Raw genomic sequence first — 20,910 nt, forward strand, 5'->3', positions numbered from 1 at the left:
CAGAGTTTTCAAGTTTCAAGATACAGAACTTGGTATTCTTATAAACTTTGCAAATATGTCAAAACACAATAGATATGTTTGCCTTATTTATAAGGTTTACCATCTTCTATAACAGGTCAGACCTTCCTTTCTAATTCCTGTGTACCTACTTATTTTTGAAAAGGTTTATGTTTACTGAGTTCATAGACATAAATACATAGATGAACAAACCCTTGAGCACCACCTGTTAGTTAGCCTTTAGTGCTCTTAGTAAGTTTCTTAGAAACACTCAGCTAAATATAAGACTTGATAGTAAAGACTGGACAGGCAAATCCCCAGCAACTCGGCAGTAAAGACTGAGTGCCACTCATTCAGTTCTCTTCCACTTCTTAGTCAGGCTGCATGACTTTGGTGGTTTGAATAAGAATGGACCCCACAGACTCATTTGTTTGAATGCTTAGTGATCAGGGAGTGAACTCCTTGGGAAGAATTAGGAGGTGTGGCCTGTTGTAGGAAGTGCGTCACTGGAGGTGTGGCCTGTTGTAGGAAGTGCGTCACTGGAGGTGGGCGCCAAGGTGTCAGAACTCTCTCAGCTACTTCCTGTGCATCATGATGTCTGCCCACATGCTGCCATAGACTAAACCTCTGAAACTGAAAGGAAGCCCCAATTAAATGATTTCCTCTGTAAGAGCTGATGGGGTCACAGTGTCTCTTCACAGGAATAGAATATTGACTAGTCATTAACTAGTGATAAATGCACAAAGCAATAAAATTATTCCTCATGGCATACTGCTATACCCACAGATCAGTTTATCACTCAGCTCTCATTAGAGAAACGTCTTACAGTAGATGATAATGAACATCAAGACCCACAACTGGACAATGCACAGAAAGTAAAAGACTTTGGAGCACACAACTCTAACTGGGATGTTGTATCATACCCCTCCCTCAAGGCTCAAGGATCTATATATTAGAGAAGACAGAAAGTTCAAAAGCCAGAAGTGGTAGAAGACTTCAGGAAAACAATTTTTCTAGACAATAGGGCTGATATACATATGAGCCAAAAAGACTGTGACAGCGTGCACAAGACCTGTACAAGTTCAATACAGTCAAAAGCCAGCAGCAAGGAGAAGTGGGCACAAAGTCCCACCCCTATCCAGAAACACCTGCAATTGTTAGCTGCTGGGAGAAGGGAAAGCAGTTTTTTAATGGCAAGACACCAGGTATGTCAACCACACCCCAGGGTATTCCCCATGCCCAGGAACGGTGGACAACACAAATAGGACTCCATGTGGGTTTTGGTGTTTTGTTTGTATTTTAGTGTTTTTTAAGAGACAGAAAGAAGAGGTGTGGAAAGATCTGATAGTAGTATTGGGAGGATAAAATATGATAATAAATATATTGTATGAAAAATTTCAAAATACATAAAAAATTTTAAATCCACTAACATAAATAAATATTAAAATAGAGCAAAAAGCTCACCAACAAAACTGAATCAATTAAACACCAAGATTCAGGATCTCATTTATTCTACAAAATGTCCACTAAATAAACAGCGTCGATCATATCAGGAAGGCCACTGCAAGGAGCATTCACTACACAGTAACAATTGTTTTACTTAGCACATGCAATGTAAGCATTATCCTTTCCAATGTAAGTGATATTTCCAAATAAATTTCCTCCCAAACCAAAAATTTGAGTTCTTTTAATATACTTACATGCCTAAGAAGTAACTCTAGAATCCAGTTTAAAAGTTCTATTGATGGGCTTTTTCTCTGTTCCTTTATTAACTTATTCAAAAAATGAATGATATCTATTAGCAGTTTCTCATCTTCAGTGCAAGCAGGAAGTACTTGTAAAAACCTATATTTTAGAAAAAGACAGTAATCATGATTTCTAGCTCTTTAAAATGCACACATCATCACTGCTCATTAAATATGTACAGTCAACAAAAGCACCCTATTTTATATGATAAGCCTCTAGATGCTGTGAGATGCACAGGTGAAGGAAACGGGCATTTGCCTCTCATAACTTCAGCCATTGTGGAGAAAATTTGTGATGAAATTAAAAACAAAAGAAAATGAAGTGACAAGTAAGTCATCAAGAGAAAAAGGTAAGTGTAAAGTCAACTGGCGGTGTGGCTCAATGGTAAAACACTTGCCTCCCAGGTACAGAGCTCTAGATTCACCCAGGACTATCAAAAATAAAAATAGCAAGCTCAGGAAAAGTGCCAAAGGGGATGCCGGGCCCAAAACATTCCCTCTGTCTGTGCATTTTCAATCTGGCAGTGTCAGTCTTCACTAATAAGAATTACGATTCCAAATCCAAGTCTAACCAATTAGGAAAATCAGGGTGGCAAAGGCAAAGGCAAAGGGGAGAGGGAGGGAGGGGAAAATGGAGGGAGAGGGAGGGAAGGGGAGAAGGGGAGAAGGGGAGAGGGAGAGGGAGAGGGAGAGAGGGGGGTGGGAGCTGCAGTAGGCTATAGGAGGCTTAGAAAGAATCACAGAAGTCAAAGCAACTTTCTAAGATTCTTTAAAAAAAAACACTGGTATAAGAGAGCTAAAGATTGTTTATAAAGGACATTTCGGGGGGGGGGAGCTTTAAAAGCAATCAGGAAAAAAGATGAGATGCAACAGCATTGGAAATGGCTTATTTAAAAACACCCCAAGGAGCTTTATCAGAATGTTGACAGAGCAACAGGAACTGCATCCACTATACACCGGCCTTTTGCCAGTTTTAAAAACTTGTTTCTAAAACTAGATACCTCCATTTTTGAAATGAAAATATTCAGGCCAAGATATGATTAGGTAAGTTTTTTTCATGGTCATATGGCTACTAAGTGCTGGAACACAAATGCTAACACAAGCCATCATGAGAGGCGTGCTGGGCCAGGATGAGAACAACAGGACACCTTTCCATTAAAGCCTCCACTTTGTGAAATGTGAATTGAGAAGACACCAAGTCTTGTTTTAAAGGAATACAGATTAGAAAATTATTTTTTAAGACAGAATGAAGAGATGATTCTAACAAAATAAAATGTCAAGGTCAAAAAATGTCAAGAAATTTTCCCTAATAGCCAGCAGACCCATAAAATATCATCTCTGTAGCCTCATTCTTTCTCGGCTCCCATATCCTTTAAGCCCATGTGTAACTTCTTTCTTTCTGTTGCTCAAAGACACTCTTTTCTAACTGGAGGCCTCTGTCTCTTTGCCTGGCATCTTTTCCCTTCCTGTCTACGAACCTCTATTGTGCTTTGACTTAAACTTCTTCCCCTGGATCACTAGTCCTCCGCTGGGCATAGACACCCTCCCTTCCCGTCTCCCACCAGTCACTTCCCGAGGAGAAGTCCTACAACTAGTAAAACTATTCGCTGCTACACCATAAATTCCAAGAGAACAGAGGAGCTATTTGTTTGGCTTACTATTAAATTTCCTTGAAGGGCCTAGTACCTAGTAGGTAAGTAACTGTTTGCTAAATGCACTAGGAAAAAGGACAGTGTTCCTTTTTCTTTGCCTAGTCCATTCCACACTACTACTTCCCTTTTAAAAGTCATCACATCACAGTGACAAAGAAAGTATGAACAAATAAGCCTAAAGAACATTGAGAACAGTAGGAAGAAAAGTCTGAGAAGAAATTATAGTTATATTTAAATAACTGGGGAGATATCACATGCAAATATAGTTAGAATTAATTCTGAGTAAGTTTAAAGGACACACAAGCAGCTATAATTACAAAGTAACAGTTCAAAACAAGAACTTATGGTCAAAGTACAAAAAATGGATCAGTCGTTGTTTAAAAAAGGTCCTCACACCAAAGGTGCATGGCTGCTGAACAGGGAAACATAGAAAGGGATTCACACGGCTAGACAAAATAATCTCTACAGCCTGACACCCATCCAATTTGCACTAATTAGGCTCCTAACACCAACCTCTGCAGATGCCCAAGTCCTTTGTGTAGCATGGCATAGTGCTTACACATGACCTGTGCATATCCTCCTGCATTGCTCTGACTATGCAGTACAGTGTAAATATCATGAATACAGTTCTTACACCGTATTGTTTAGGAAACAGTGACATGGAAAACCATCTTCTCATCAAGATGCTTCCTTTTGGGAGAACTGTTTATATGTGTGTATGTATGTGCACCACGTGTGTACAAGAGCCCAAAGAGGACTGATAAGGGAATACAATCTCCAGAAACTGAAATTATAGGTAATTGTGAGCCACCCAACGCTGGGAAATAAGCTAAGGTCAATGCAAGAGAAGCAACTCTCTTAACCATTGAACCATCTGACCATCCAATCTTTTTTTATTATTATTATTTTCAATCCACAGTATATTAGATGTAGCAGATGCATAGCTATGGAACATACGCATATGATACTGTCCATGTATGGGGAAAATACCATCCTAAGAAATGTGACACTCACATACAGCTACCACTAATACACAATTTGAACTACCCTCGAGGCTCTATTGATACAAACCTATCAGAGAGCCTTTGCTTCAGTTTGGCACAGCATTATAGTTTTAACGTGCAAAAGAAATCCTATGTGTATAATGAAGTCAAGATAGATTAATAGCTTTTACTGTTTTTTTTTTACAAATAGAATATATCAAAGTTATTGAAACTGCAAAGTTTTCACTTGCTTTAGTTGGTATGCATAAAAGGGGTAGCCTGGTAACACAGCGGACTAAGCTGCTGGCCTCACCAACTTACACAATATAACATCCCCACTGTGGCCTATTGCAAGTTACAGTGTAGTAGGGGGGCGGGGAAAAATCATGCCAGTAGCACACAATACAACAGTTCTTCCATAAAACATCCATCATAAATAACCACAAGAGCACAGACAACAGGAGAATGGAAAACAACTAAAAAGTGACCATTTTCATGTTGGATACCTTTACTTTTCATATAATCTAATTCATATGTTAACAATATATAAAATTATACTGCATATTATCAAGCCATCAGCTCTTCCACAATGTCATCTCACAAGCTGGTTCAACTTATCATTGGAGATGATTAGTTATTCTCACATCCCTTAACAATGAAGTAGAGAACTTGAAATTTACAAGTTATATGCTGTGCCTGTTCAGAAAGTGATACATTTACACTACTCATATGAAAAATAAACTGAAAAACTGCTTGCAGGTTGGGCTTCTCCATCTTGTTTCAAATGTAGCCATCTGCTGCCAGTTCAACACTTGAAACTTACAAGCTAAAATCTTTCAAGTAACTACCAAAAGATAGCCACATGGCCATTAACTTTATGAACATCTAGCAGAAAGAAAAATTAAATCAATTATTTGAGAAGAAAACTTAGGCAACATAACCAGCCAGCGGAAGTCATAGCCTATTTATCGATCTACTAATGTCAGAAGGCTTCATCCTTGAGGTACCTGCTTATGGTCCTTCAGGAATGCCAGGACCAAGGTGAAGTTTTCTCTTTTGTTATTATTCATCACAAATAACAGACTCTCCTTTCTATTTCAATTTAAATATTCTTATATTCTTATATTTAAATATTCTTTCTATTTAAAGCATATCTTTCATAACAGCAACTGTACAAATAGGCAGAAGACTATGTATTTGTAGGAGATCTGAAGATAATCCTAAACAAGTCTTTCAAACTGGCAATCTAAATTTCACACTCACCTGTTCAGCACAGTATGCCAAGCCAAGGACTGTAAGGTAGCCCCACATGGACCGATGTCATACTTCAAAGACAGCTTGTCATTCAAAAGATAAAAACTCATCCTGGAAATGGCAGCCCTCACATCCCTGTGGCCCCCAGCCTGGGTGATGGAGTGCAGGCAGTCCTGCAGACCACTCACGGTGTACGTTATCCTCAGTGTGAGGGTATCTTCTGTGGACAGCTGCAGTGTACCTAAAAACCTGAGCATAAAAGAACATAAACCCACATTTATTTCTATCATAAGCCTCTCTCAAAAATTCTGTTTTTTGAGTCGGACATGGTGATGTATGAGCATAATGCCAGTGCTCTGGGAGACAGAGGCAGGTGGATTGCTGTGAGTTCAAGGCCAGCCTAGTCCACAAAGCTTGTCCAGGATAGCTGTGGCTATACAGAGAGACACTGTCTCGGGCGGGGCGTGGGGGGGGGGGCAATTGTTTTGTCTTTATTTGCTTTTCAATAAAGGTTAACTTATAGCTAAAGGAATACTAATATATAAATTCATAGATGTTATATTTTACAATAACATTTCAACTGTGGATACTGACTTTTTCCTTATCAATGAAACACTATATAGTATTACTCACTCGAGACAATTAAGACATCCAAAAGTTAAGAACATTCTCAGGTAAAATTATTGAATTTTATTCTCATGCCATAGCTCTTTTCCAAGGCATGATTAACTGAATGAGATGAATATATATTTATACTACATAGTTTCTGCATAAAATACAATCCTTTCTAGTTAAAAGGCTTTACATAATTTTTAATAGGCACAGACCTGAAATAAAGTGAAAATATAATCTTAAGTTAGACTCAGTTGGTAATATCAAGTAAAAAAGCTTTTAACCTAGACAAGTGAAGCCTAATTAATTCCACATAATTTAATCTGTGATAATTTTTATCTTAATATAACAACTTACTCTTGAATTTTAGTTTCAGAGGTCATTTCTTTTAATAGATTATCACTCCCATGATACCACGCTAGGTTCCAAGCTATTCTCAGCATGTCCGACACAGGCCTCAGGGCCAAACACTCAGCAGATAATGGCAAAACTATTGAGTAGGGACTCACAGCATGGTGGCCAACCACATGAACTGGTAGATGATACCTAAAGAAAGTGAATTTACATAGTTATAAACTTCAAGTAGGACTCAAATAATGAACTAGAAGTGACAGCTAGTTTTGTGACTTTCTTATTTAGCAATGTTAAATTTATCACATTTTACATAATATTTAATTATTCTGTCATCTCATCCACATTCCAAAATACTATATTACTCTTTCCTAAGTATGGCTACATTCTATATATTAGGATTGTTGCAGATAGCACTGTTCCTTGAAGTCAGGAGCATGACTACAGTAAATTAAGCATTAAAGGTGCTTGGCTAAAACGTGAATGCAGACTTCCTGACAGTTTGAAACCACCGCTTCTCCATTTACATGAGGTGCTGCTGTGTCGGACCTCAGTGGTGGACAACATGAGGCTCTCAGGGTGCTACAGAATTGTCTATGATCATAGTTACTAAGAGGCTGAGCTCAACATACTGTTTTCCCTTAAGAACACAGTGATTGATAAACTCAACATTCCATAAGTATTTCTAGATACAAGGAGAAATTCAATACTTATGTCTCTTAAATAAACCCAAGTTAATTTTACAGTGTTTACAGTATTTCACACCTAATATGCTACAAATATTGATTATAATTTTAATAATGCAACATAATCCAACAGGCTAGGGCTATAGTTCAGTAATCAAATTCTTGTCCAAGACTAAGGATAGCATCTTCAACAAATAGTGCTGGACTAACTCTATGTCTACATGTAGAAAAATGCAAATAGATCCATATTTATTAACATGCACAAAACTAAACTCCAAGTGGATTAAAGAGTTCAACATAAAACCATACACACTAAATCTGTTAGAAGAAAAAGTGGGGAAGAGCCTTGAACTCACTGGCACAGGAGACAACTTCCTGAGCAGAATGGCAATAGCTCAGGCTCTAAGATCAACAATTAATAAATGGGACCTCATGAAACTGAGAAGCTTCTGTAAGGCAAAGGACACTGTCAACAGAACAAAACAACGGCCTACAGACTGGGAAAGGATGTTCACCAACTCTACTTCCAACAAAGGGCTAATATCCAAAATAAATAAAGAACTCAAGAAATTATACACCACCAAACCAAATAACCCAATTAAAAAATGGGTACAGAGCTAAACAGAGAATTCTCAACAGAGGAATATCAAAAAGCCAAGAAACACTTAAAGAAATGTTCAACATTCTTAGTCATCACGGAAATGCAAGTCAAATCGACTCTGGGATTCCACCTTACACCTATCAGAATCGCAAGGATCAAAAACTCAGGTGACAGCACATGCTGGCGAGGATGTGGAGAAAGAGGAGCACTCCTCCATTGCTGGTGGGAGTGCAAACTTGTGCAACCACTGCGGAAGTCAATCTGGCACTTTCTCAAAAAAATTGGGAATAGTGCTACCTCAAAATCAGCTATACCACTCTTGGGCATATACCTGAAAGATGCTCCACCACACAACAAGGACTATGCTCAACTATGTTCATAGCAGCTTTACTCATAATAGCCAGAATCTTGAAATAACCTAGATGTCTCTCAACCAAAGAATGGATAAAGAAACTGTGCTACATTTATACAGTGAAAAACTATTCAGCTATTTAAAACAAGGAAACCTTGAGATTTACAGACAAATAGATGGAACTCAGGATAGAAAAGATCATCCTGAGTCAGGTAGCCCAGACCCAGAAAGACATGCATGGTACATGTGGAAAGTGACAGATAGCAGCGCCCCCTGCTGCTTCCCCAGCACAATGCGCCCCTTTTGCACATGCGCAGTGCGCCCCTTTTTGCGCATGTGCAGTGAGTAAACCTTATGCGCATGCGCAGTGAGCAAACCCTTTATGCGCATGCCTGAAGGCATGGCGTGAGGTGGCGTGATTCGAACAAGGCATAGCGTGAGGTGGCGTGATCCGAACGCACCAACCAGGAGTGACAACGTGGCAGTCTCTGATAGGACCAGGCACCCTATAAAGGTTCTGTGGGAGCTTTTCCTGGGGTCACTCTGGTAGTCCAGGATACTGAATAAACTTCGGCAAGAAGAGTTCCCGGTGTTGGTGTCTTTCCTGCTGGACAGGAGCAGCATCGACATTTTGGTGGCCCATACGGGGAATCTCAGAACTTGCGGCAGCCAGGGCAGCTAGCTGGTAAGTTCCCGGTCAGTGGGACATAACTGTTAAGTTCTCAGGCTTTGAGACAATAAAGTTCCGGGACTCGGACAAAATGGGGAATTATATTTTGGGGAAAGTGAAAGAGGAACGGTTTGAAGGGGACGATTCTGGCCCCGAGAATGAAGAATTAGAGGAGTTGGCTGAACAGCTAGATAGCATTATTATACCAAAAAAGAAGGGGATCAAGATAACGCAGCCGTCAGCTCCTGAACTAGAGCCACCTAAATCTCCAGGCGGAATAAGACCCCCGCCCCATATACCAGGGGGAGGTAGGTCCACCTGTCCTGAAGTATGGAGGCAATTTCAGTTGCAAAATGCCCCTCATTGTTACCCAGTTTTTCAGAATGCACAAGGGAATCGTTATCATGAACCCTTGGATTTTAAAATTGTCCAAAGACTGGCTGAGTCTATTCATGCTTATGGCACGACTGCAGCCTTTGTTATGGCGCAGTTGGAATCCCTAGGGAGATATTGCATGACACGCTCAGATTGGCAAAATTTAGCACGAGCCTGCCTTTCACCTGGCGCCTATTTAGATTGGAAAGCTTATTACATTGAGTTCTCAGCTGAGCAGGCAACTGCCAATGCAGCTAACAGACAACCGGCATGGGACCAGGATATGCTTATGGGGCAGGGACATTTCGCTAACCAACAGACAGGATATCCGGTGCAAGTTTTTGAGCACATTAATTTTATTGGCACAAGGGCATGGAAAGCCCTTCCTAAAGAGGAGAAGTATCTGGAAATCTCACAAAAATTATTCAAGGAGGCAATGAAATATTTGCCGACTTTGTGGCCAGATTAGTTGATGCCGCTGGCAAGATCTTCAGCAACCCAGATACTGCAGTGCCTTTGATAAAACAACTTATTTTTGAGCAATGTACCAAGGAGTGTAGACAAGCTATAAATCCATACAAACATAAATCTTTAGATGTGTGGTTAAAGATTTGCAGAGAGATAGGAGGACCATTATCAAATACAGGATTGGCTGCAGCCGTGATGCAGGCAGCCCAGGGAAGGAATAGAAAGGGAATTACTGGTCCTCAAAATTGCTTCAAGTGCGGCAAAGAAGGACATTTCAGACGCCAGTGTCCCAGGGGGATTAATCAGACTAGTCAAAATCCTCCTCCACGTACACCTGGCCTCTGTCCCAAATGCAGGAAAGGAAATCATTGGGCTAATGAATGCCGGTCAGTAAAAGACATTAATGGTCAGCCACTAGCAGCAGGATTTAGGGGAGCACGGCCAAAAAACGGGACACGGGGCCCTCGTCCTCAGGGCCCTCAAATATATGGGGCAATGGAGGAGACCAGGGCTCCGGAACAGTGGCCGAGTCTGCGTTCTCCCATAGAATGGCAACGCCCCGGAGAGCTACTAGAGGGAGTGCAGGCCTCGACCTCTGTTCCACCACCAGACTCGTACTGACCCCACAAATGGGGCCTCAGTTGGTAGCCACTGATTTCACTGGCCCTCTACCAAAAGACACAGTGGGACTACTAATTGGCCGTAGTTCTACTACATTGCAAGCATTATTATTCATCCCGGTGTAATTGATTCAGATTATACAGGCATTGTAAAAATTATGATCTCATCTCCTTGTGGGGTGAGCGCAATTTCACCCGGTGACCGTCTAGCGCAGTTGCTCATTCTTCCTAGCTGTCATAATTTATTCCCTGCAAAAGATCAAACACGTGGAGAGAAGGGATTTGGATCCTCAGGAGCTTCGGTTTATGTGGCTATGAATTTACAAAATCGCCCCACTCTAAAACTTTTAACAGAAGGAAAAACAATCACCGGCCTTATGGATTCTGGAGCCGACATCAGCATAATTGCTAAAGGTGATTGGTCCCCCGGATGGCCTGTTCAAACCTCTAGTCACTTACTCAGAGGGCTGGGTTTCGAGAAAACCCCAAATATTAGTGTCAGAATGCTAAATTGGAAAGATGGGGACATGGAGGAGTTTTCCAACCATATGTATTAGAAGTCCCCATAACCTTGTGGGGAAGAGATTTATTGAATGCAATAGGATATAAGATCACTAATCAGGAGTCCTACAGCAGACAGTCCCAGGAGATGATGAATAATACGGGATATATTGGAGGAAAAGGACTTGGAAAAAAATTGCGGGGACGTCCAGATCCTATTGCCGGCATTTCAAAGCTTGACCGTAAGGGTCTGGGTTTTTCCTAGGGGCCACTGAGGATACAATTCCCATTACATGGAAAACTGAGGAACCTGTATGGGTTCCCCAGTGGCCCCTGCCCTCAGTAAAATTGCAAGCCACTCATGAGTTGGTTAAGGAACAGCTGGAACTAGGTCATTTACAGGCCTCAGTTTCACCATGGAATACACCCATCTTTGTTATAAAAAAGAAATCAGGCAAATGGAGATTATTACATGACTTGCGAGCTATTAATATAATGGTGGGAAACATTCCGGGCTCCATGACACAGCCTGAGTATAGGTGGAGAATCTTGTCGGGTTTTCCAAAACATACAACCACAAATTTCCCAAGAATCTTCACCACCAATGTTTTGTTAACAAAAGAGATTGCACCTGATACAGAAAATATGGGCTTTCCCCTTAAGGCAAGCTTATGTTTTCAGATTATTAACTTGTCTAGCAGTCTCTCCCAGTATCTTGCAGATAACTGGAGCAGAAGCCTGGATAGTCCCCTGCAGGAACTGCGTCTCTCCCTAGTGCACATCAATTCTACATGAACTGACGTCTCCATGGTCTCTGGGCTGTCGCAGTGGTCCCAAAACGCCTTCTCTCATAGGCAGGAATGGGCAGGAATAAGAGCTTTGACAGTGTGTCTGGTCCTTGTCAGTTACCTAGCACTCTGGTGCATATGCAGGATGCACGCCCACCAACATCGCACGCAGGCCTCTATGATGCAAGCATTTGCTGCACTGGAGGCTGGGCAATCTCCTCAAATGTGGCTTGGCATGATAGAGAAGTAGTAGTCAGTGACGGGTATAGATCCCCCATGCACTTGGCAGACCAAGGCCATGACACTAATGTGCTTCCGTTTCCCCTTCCTTGGCATGGTGAGAATGGCATATACTCAGATATTGCCTGCCGTAAGGCATGGGCACCTGCAAGGGGTGTAGGACGAGGTACCGCAGGGGGAGGACCCAATTGTCTGACTCTGAGTCCCCCGAGAAGTAAACCTGATTGCATAGAGGTTGATGTCGGAAACTGTCTTGTTTGCTGTATGTTGGGGATGCCCACAGACAGCAGATCAGGACCCCCCTCTCCTCCTCAAAAAGACATCTTGACAGGCCAATGTGGCCCCAGGAGGATCAAGTCAATGCTGCCCCCCTCTGGTTAATGCCCGCTCCCTTCAGGGACCCAAGCTCACCTGTATATGATGGATCCATCTACCTCCTTTTCTAATAAAGAGAGGGAGGAGAAGAAGAAGATGTTGAAGAAGAAGAAATTGTGGATGGGCTATATGGCCAATGTTCAACCATCTTGTCAGCCTATTTCTCCAGTGCAGGGGGGACAACCTACCAGGCATTCTCTGTGCCACTTGCTCAAAATGTAATGAATAAGGGGGAACTGTGGAGAGCCACAGATAGCAGCGCCCCCTGCTGCTTCCCCGGCACAATGCGCCCCTTTTTGCGCATGCGCAGTGAGTAAACCTTATGCGCATGCGCAGTGAGTAAACCTTATGCGCATGCGCAGTGAGTAAGCCCCTTATGCGCATGCCTGAAGGCATGGCGTGAGATGGCGTGATCCGAACAAGGCATAGCGTGAAGTGGTGTGATCTGAACGCACCAACCAAGAGCGACAACGTGGCAGTCTCTGATAGGACCAGGCACACTATAAAAGTTCTGTGGGAGCTTTTCCCGGGGTCACTCTGGAAGTACAGGATCCTGAATAAAACTGTGGCAAGAAGAGTTCCCGGTGTTGGTGTCTTTCCTGCTGGTCGGGGGCGGCATCGACAGGTACATACTCCCTTATAAGTGGATATTAGCCCAACATAGATGTCCTCTGAGAAACGGCACCCAGCGGGAGTTCAGGACAGACACTGGGACTTACAGCTGGACCTTGGGAGGAGACTGAGAGTTGTACGGAAGGGGAGTGAGATGGAAGGACCTGGAGGGGCCAGGAGCTCCAGAAGGAGACCACCAAGACCAGTGGGTCTGGATAGGGGCCCTGCACAAACTGATGCACAAACTAAGGACAATGCATGCAGGGAACTAGACCCCCTGTTCAGATGTAGCTGATGGACAGCTCATGCTCCATGTGTGTGGGGAGGGGGAGAGAGAGGATGGCCTCTGACATGGACTCTGGTGCCTGCGATTTGATCACTGCCCCTTGGTGGCAGAGGAAGGAGATGCAGGCTACCCTGAAGAGACCTGATAGACTGTGACCAAATGGTGGGGTAGGACGGGGCCCCCATCAGAGGCCTAGGGGAGGGGAGTAAGGCAGAAGAGGGAGGGAGAGCAGGAACTGGAATATAAGAGAGAGGGGATAACAATTGGGATGTAAATGAGATGATAATAATAATAATAATAATAATAATAATAATAATAATAATAATAACGAAAAGTGAAAAATTATTTTAAAGCTTATTTTCAAATGGTTGATAATAGAGATTATATCTGGAGAAAGAAACAGCCTGTGAACAACTGCTAACAATGTAGGGAGCACGGACACACACTGCAGTTCTTTCAGCTTTCCTATAACATTTCAGGAGATTGAAATGAAACGCTGCTTAGAGGGAGCTGTATTTATAGATTCTCCAAAGGATGATGAAGAGGAAAATATGAAATTACTGCCAATTAAATGACTAAAATGCTAAATGAAAACTATAACAAATTACAGACAGCAAATTCCCCTTTGTGTAGTAATAGTTTAGTAGCCATGAAAATAAGACAAATAAATTCTTTACCTTCTAAACACTGAAACAGGCAAACTGAAGACTGATGACAAAGAAGGTTTATTAGAAGGATTAAGAGACCTATTTAAAAGAAAGCAAAAAGAAAAATGAGTAGGTCAAACTTCTATATAGTACAGCCCACTGCATTCTTGAGCACTATATTCAAGATTATAACTAAGTCTAAAACTCAATATAGTCAAGTGTTTGCTACCACCTTAATTGAGAGTAAATTGCATTTTGGTTTGTAGTTTCATATAATAAGATCTCATATAATAAAGTGGATATACTAGCAAGTAAATTCTGTGGCTCCTCCCCCTGATGCTTAAGGCCAGGTTAATCAGAGACTATCATTCTAAATATTTTCTACTTTTTTAAGTTATACTTTGTAAAGCACACAAAGCTGAAGACATGTACTAAAAATATATCCAAGACAAAAATCACTAATAATTTCAATTTCATACTTAGTTATGCTCAAAAATGTAAGTCAGGGTGACTTCTGAACCCATGGGATTTAAATAACACTTACTCACACCAAAGAGCATAGTACATGTGCACAGCATGAAAAGGCTTTAAGTCACAAGAACTCAGTGCGCTGCTGTAGGAGTGCATCAGACCTAAAGAGCTAAGGGTAAGCGAATAAAAGTCCTCATATCTCACCATGTATCCATTCTTGACACTTCATCAAACAATAGAAGACAAAACACAGCCCCAACTTCAGTCACCACAGCACAATCTTCATGAAATATCAAGGAAACTGAGGAATAAAAGGAATGCGACTTCACAATACATTTTCAATTCCAGAAAGAATAAACTTTGGCTTTAAAATGTCTTAACTTGAAAGAAAGAGAAATACAGCAATAACCCAGAAAAACTGACATAACTAAAACACTGTCTCTCAAGCTAACAAACGTGTGAGAATTACCAGGAAGGCATATACAACAATTTCTCAGTCTACATATATAATGAGCGTCTCTAACAGGTTCCCAGAAAATGCTGGCACTACTGGTCCAAGAGCCACATGTGCAGACTTGCTCACTCAGCACTGCCCAGCTGCAGGTAATCTCAGCAAAGTGATCCAGCTTCAGGGGATGCTTTTGTTGGGTTACATAATTCCAGCCCGAGTTTTCTCACTAGAGATCCTCTATAATTTTGCGTCTTAAAAACAAACATGGTCCTAAACTTAGACCTAACGCTAAAAGGCTGTGTTTATGCTATGTTACTCTGCCTTTTCTCTGTTATGAGAAGCTGTGGGGAAAGACATCTGATTAGCAGTGATCACACGACCTCCACCACGCACTAGTAAAGTCTTTCAACATAAAATAGCCCCATCTACTTCTCTAACATTCCCAATGGCACAGTCTGCAAACTAAGGAATTCTAAAGCTGGAATAGCTGTACCATCACACAGGAGTAGTGACAATACAGAATCTTCAACGTTATAGAAACACAAGCAAGAAATCTGGCTATAGAATACAGTTTCCTACTTGTAAGAAAAAATAAATATGTAATTACCATGACTAAAAATATAATCTAAAAGGTAAAGAAATAAGAATCATATAAAAATGAACCAATGTTAAGCAGACAATTTCCTCAGCAGAGACAGATTGTTTGGATATTTAAATACTAAAAAAAATTCTGGAATACAACTGGTTATGATATGGGATTAAAACAGACTTAGATCCTTACCTTACATTTTATTTCCATAAAATATTTAAGCTTATTAAAGGTTTTTAATATATGACAAGCTCCTTTCTTGTTATATTTTTAAATAACTGACAAACTAGTGAGGTTTCATAAGGACTTTCTGTGCATCCTGAGCTCTCATTTCTCTAACCCCATCCATCCGTTCCCCGACAGCCCTGCCCAGTATCTGCTTAAACCTTCAGTTCGCACCCAGCTCCAAGTCAGGGCTCTCGTATCACATGAGCAATACTATACTCCTCATTTTATTTTTTTACTCAGGGAGCAATACTTCTTTATACACATGCTTTAGTTTGGTTAGTTCCTCCTCCAACAGCCTCATTTTCCCATCCCCAACTATATAAACTACAATTTTTCTCTACAAAAAATTTTTCAATGAGACACACCCGTGAAGGCAGAGTGGTGAAGAAAACCAGCTCTTTTTTCATTGGAGAAGAACTTAACCATATTCCATACTGGGAGTAGAAGTTCTAATGACAGTAAATGTATAAGATGATATACAAATGATTTTCTGACAACAAAAAATCTGAAGCAAATATCCAGTAATATGACAAACGGAAACAATGAAGCAACAATACAACATTATTCGTTGAAGATATTTTTTTAAAAGATGATGAAAACCTATAAAATGTTATTTTATATAGTTCTATACTGTCCAGAATTTTGCAATGGAGATATGTAACTTAGTCATGATTGGAAAAAAGATAAAGAAACTAGAGCTCTTCTCCTGCCTCTACCACAAATCTAGTTATGACTATGCCCAAGTCCCCAAATATCTCTGCAACTTCAATTACCTCCCTCTACAGTGGTATAATAAATACTATCTAGTTAGTTTCTACCTCTGAAATACAGTACAAGATTCTGTCATAGCAAGCTTATAAGTCAAAACAGAGCTTTGCAAGGTTATGTAATCACTAAAGCCTGTGAATCAATTCTCCATGCTAGGACTGAGTAATCTCTAAAATACATGTTCCCATTGACCAACCTCAAATAGCCTTCTCTGGTCTTTACTCAGGCTTACCAGCTCCTGCATGAACTGCCCTGCTTTTTAATCTTACCATTTCCCCTCATCCACCCTCCTTCGAATCCATTGTTCCTAACGAGCTAAGATATGCAACATACTTTCTTCCTCTATCAGTAAGTGAGTCGTGTCTATCTGAACCCCCAAATCTCAAGCCCTAGCTTAGATATCATGCTTCCTAGACGCACCATGTAATACTTCCCTGATACTACTACATTCAGCACTTCCTCTGGCTCCAGGGGTCCCACATCAGGTGTTACTACGCTGTGTTTGTAATTACTGGTCAAAGTCTTTGACAGTCCATTGGCCATGCTCATAACTCTGACAGAAGGGCCTCCCACTGCACCCACAACATAATATGTGCTTCATAAATGTTTACAGAGGAATAGATTTTCCTGGCAGAGTAGCTGGTTAAAAAAATGAAAGTTTCATGCATGAGAGAGAACAACTGATTAAAAAAAAAAAAAGACAATACAGCTTATGTTGCCATGGAAAGCGCTTGTGCAGCAGGGGGTGGCTCTCCGGTGCAGCTCTTCTCTAGCGCACACAGGACCTACGCTTAATTCCAAGCACCATCCCACAATTGTAAAAGAGCTTTAGTATCCGTTAGGTACTCATAAACTTGAATAATTTAAATTAAAATGGATAAATGAGAGACTAAATGAAATTAAATGAGGTTAGTAGGATTATTATTAACACGAATACAGAAACTGGAGGCTAGACAGTGGAGCACACCTGCAACGCCAGCACTCGGAAGGCAGAGACAGGCTGATCACTTCAAGTTCAAGACCAACTTGGTCCATATAGCAAGTTCTAACAAGAAAGATCTACACAGCCATACCCTGTTTCAAAAAACAAAATTTAAAAGGAAAGCAAATGAAAGAATGATTATGTTTTAAAAGGAGAAAGATAAAATCATAAATCTATACTTACTATTCCTTCAGGTGAGCACTACGTTAAAACAAAAATCACACTGCACTTAAAATTTTCTGACCTTAAAAAAGAGTCTTTTTTCCTGGTTTCAACTTTGTAAATGTTTTTTTTTTCTTTAAGATTTATTTATTTATTATTATGTATACAGTGCTCTTCCTGCATGTACACCTGCATGCCAGAAGAGGGCATCAGATCACATTACAGATGGTTGTGAGCCTCCATGTGATTGCTAGGAATTGAACTCAGGACCTCTGGAAAAACAGTCAGTGCCCTTAATCTCTGAGCCATCTCTCCAGTCCTGCAAATGTTTCTTAAATAGACTGTGTCCGACACACTTTGTAAACAGATTATCACTGAAGGGAAAATGCTAAAATAAAATTATTTTATAATACTATATACTCTAATATAAATCTGATTTATCTCATCAGTGCCTACCAGGTCACAAAATATTGAAATATTTGACCAAAATGCCTCTTTAGAATAATTAAGGACACCATGGGGATACAAATTGGGAGGGAAGAATAATTAAAAGCAGTGAGACAAAAATTGTAGGAAGTAGCCAGGTATAAAGGCACACACACCTGTAATTCCAACACTCAGGAAGTCAGAGGCAGGTGGATCTCTGTGAGTTCTAAGCCAGCATGTCTACAAAGCAAGTCCAGGACAGCCAAGGCTACCCTGTCTCAAAAAACCAAAAACAGAAAACAAAAAAAAAGCCCCAGAAGTTACAGGCAATGAAGTGCTTGCAGAACTCTGTGCTGCTCAGGCGAGACAGAGCCTCTGTGGGTCAGCCCCTCAGTGGATCTCAGGCAGCAGGCTCGACGCACAGTCTAAGGGAACCGTGTGCCCTGCTTGCTGGCCTTCAGTTCTGGCCCTGAGTAAGTCCACCCTGATTCTTTTAAAACAGACCTGGGTATTTTTTTTTTATATAAAAGCAAATGATAAGAAGATAAAACCCATATTTTCTATCCAAATGTCATTAAAATTAAATTAAACATGGATTTTTTTAAATGCTTCTTCAAATTACATCCATATACAGATGCTCAGAGTAAGTCACTCAGTGTGATTTAGTTGGGCCTACAGTCTCAATCCCAGTCTAAGCTCATAAGCAAATGCAAAGGTACAAGTGAAGACTAAGGCAGGACAGAGACACTAAAGGAAGAAAGGGCAGTTGGCTGATCTCCTCAAAGACAATGATCACCACGTAAGCACTGAGCTACAAACCAACAAGCAGGTGCAGCAGTCAGAGTTCAGCTTTTCTCAGCTGCTGCCTACCTAGGTAGCAACTGTATTTACACAAAGGCATCATGCTCTTCATGATTACTTTCCAGTATAACAGTAAGGAACTTTGTTCTTAGTACAATGGGACGTAAATGCTTCCTGCAGCCATGCAATGAGCGCTCACAGCTTACACTAGTTCCCTTCTTTACTCACCTCTGAATAACAGGGTCAAGAGAGAAGATTGCTGTGACAAGGAAGCACGGACAACTGGGTCAGCACATAAAACTTTCCTCAGGAGGGTGAGGCATGGTGGAATCAAGCACTCTATAACCTGCCAACAGGAAACGAGATAAAATATACCACATTATCTTATTCTAAGTTTAATGGTTTTATCATTAAATTACATGAAAATAAAATGAAAAGATGTTAAATGTTTGTTTTTTGGGTTTTGGTTTGGTTTGGATTGGTTTTTGTTTTTTTACATAAAGAATTACTTTAAAACTTGGGCTGGAGAGATGCCTCAGTGGATAAGAAGCACGGTCTGCTCCTGAAAGGACCTAGATTCAATTCCCAGCACCCACAGGGTGGCTCATGACTGCCTGTAAGTTGACTTCTAGGAAATCCAAGGCCCTCTTCTGGCCTCTAAAGACACCAGACATGCACGTGGTGTACAGACATAAATTCAGGAAACCTGTATACACATAAAATAATCATACTTTTAATTTTAAAAAATTACTTAAAAATAAAAGCAACATTGAATATACTTCTCTTTATAAAACTCAGAAGTTCTAAGCTTAGTTTTCCTTTACAGACCTTTTGTAGAAATCAAAAATAAAAGATGAGTAGGTAACCCTTTTGAGACTAAAAATTTAAGTATTCTTCCAAATTCAGCTAAATTCAGTTCCAAACTAATTAAATCAACCTACTGTGCTAGAGACATGGCACAGTGGAGAAAGTACTTGCTTTGCAAGCAGAAGGGCCTGGATATAATCCTAGCATCTATGGACAATCTGGGTGTGGTAAACCAGAACTTGGTATGTAAAAACAGATGCATTCTGGGGATTCCTGGCCACCTAGCTCAACAAAAATGTGAGTTAATTGTAGGTTCAATGAAAGACCCTACCTCAAAAATAATTTGGAGATGGAGAAAAGTAGATAACCAGTGTCACCTTTTGGCCTCGAAATACCCATGCATAGGCAAGTGCACCTGCATGCACACACACACACGCACATGTACACACGCACACACATGCAGATATAACCTCTCTTTTTAAAAAAGTCAACTTATAAAAAAATGTCCAGACTTTATAGTCTTACCTTGCCATCTTGACCCACGCATTCATTTAAATACCAGATTATCTTCTCAATTAAGCATAACTTTTTCACCACTGCATGCGTCTTAACATCTACAGAAAAATAGTATTAAAAGTTAAGTGTTTTGTGGCTTTAAAAAACACTTTGAAACATACAGGGCAGTTATGCATCCAAATTTCAAACTACTAAAAATATGGCACACCTGGGGCTGAAACTCGGAGACAAAACCGTAGCCTGCATTGCTACTTTGTGGGTTCTTCCTCCTCCTACCCTTCTCCACCCCGTCTCTTCTTCCTTCCCTTTCATCCCCCTAACACTAGAGATGGGAGAAGAAAGGATTGAGAGGAAAGGAAAGAGATCCCTGAATAAAATAAAATCAGGGTCAGGAAGGAAGAGACGTTATTGTTAGACTGCTTCCTGCTGACTGTGGGCTTGAGCTCCTTGAGGCAAGTTTGATCTTCACCATCAGGACATCGAATTACTACTTCTTCTTCCTCTTCCTCCTCCTCCTCCTCTTCCTCTTCTTCTTCCTCCTCCTCCTTCTCCTCTACTTCCTCTTCCTCCTCCTCCTCCTCTTCCTCTTCTTCTTCCTCCTCCTCCTTCTCCTCTTCTTCCTCTTCCTCCTCTTCTTCCTCCTCCTTCTCCTCTTCTTTCTCTTCCTCCTTTTCTTCCTCTTTCTCTTCTTCCTCTTCCTCCTCTTCATCCTCCTCTTCCTCCTCCTCCTTCTCTTCCTCTTTTCTTCTTGTTTCTTCTTTGTGCATGACTACTGCAACCAACCAACCACCACCTTTCTCTAGCATTCATGTACCCTCTAAAATGTCCCCAGAATCCTAAGCGTCACACCATCACAGAAATTTTCTGCAGCTGGCAATTTCATCTGCTAGAGCA

The 20,910-nt window shown here is 40.8% G+C and overlaps 1 protein-coding gene across 3 annotated transcripts in view; it reads right to left on the bottom strand.

Moving 5' to 3' along the window:
* The window catches only part of RTTN (rotatin), a 172,622-nt gene that overhangs the window by 100,163 nt on the left and 51,549 nt on the right, over window positions 1-20,910 (bottom strand). For all 3 annotated transcript variants that reach the window (XR_014778421.1, XM_084778023.1, XM_084778024.1), the window contains 7 exons: window positions 20,026-20,114; window positions 18,922-19,039; window positions 14,491-14,587; window positions 13,846-13,914; window positions 6,601-6,789; window positions 5,641-5,880; window positions 1,698-1,842 (listed from right to left, as the gene is read on the bottom strand). Coding sequence is in view for 2 of the 3 variants with exons in the window: in XM_084778023.1 (XP_084634149.1) it covers window positions 1,698-1,842; window positions 5,641-5,880; window positions 6,601-6,789; window positions 13,846-13,914; window positions 14,491-14,587; window positions 18,922-19,039; window positions 20,026-20,114 (947 nt within the window). In the remaining variant the exon portion in view is untranslated. The remainder of the gene's footprint in view (window positions 1-1,697; window positions 1,843-5,640; window positions 5,881-6,600; window positions 6,790-13,845; window positions 13,915-14,490; window positions 14,588-18,921; window positions 19,040-20,025; window positions 20,115-20,910) is intronic.

This window comes from Acomys minous (assembly GCF_964271855.1).
Source record: "Acomys minous genome assembly, chromosome: 4".
Taxonomy (NCBI): Eukaryota; Metazoa; Chordata; class Mammalia; order Rodentia; family Muridae; genus Acomys; species Acomys minous.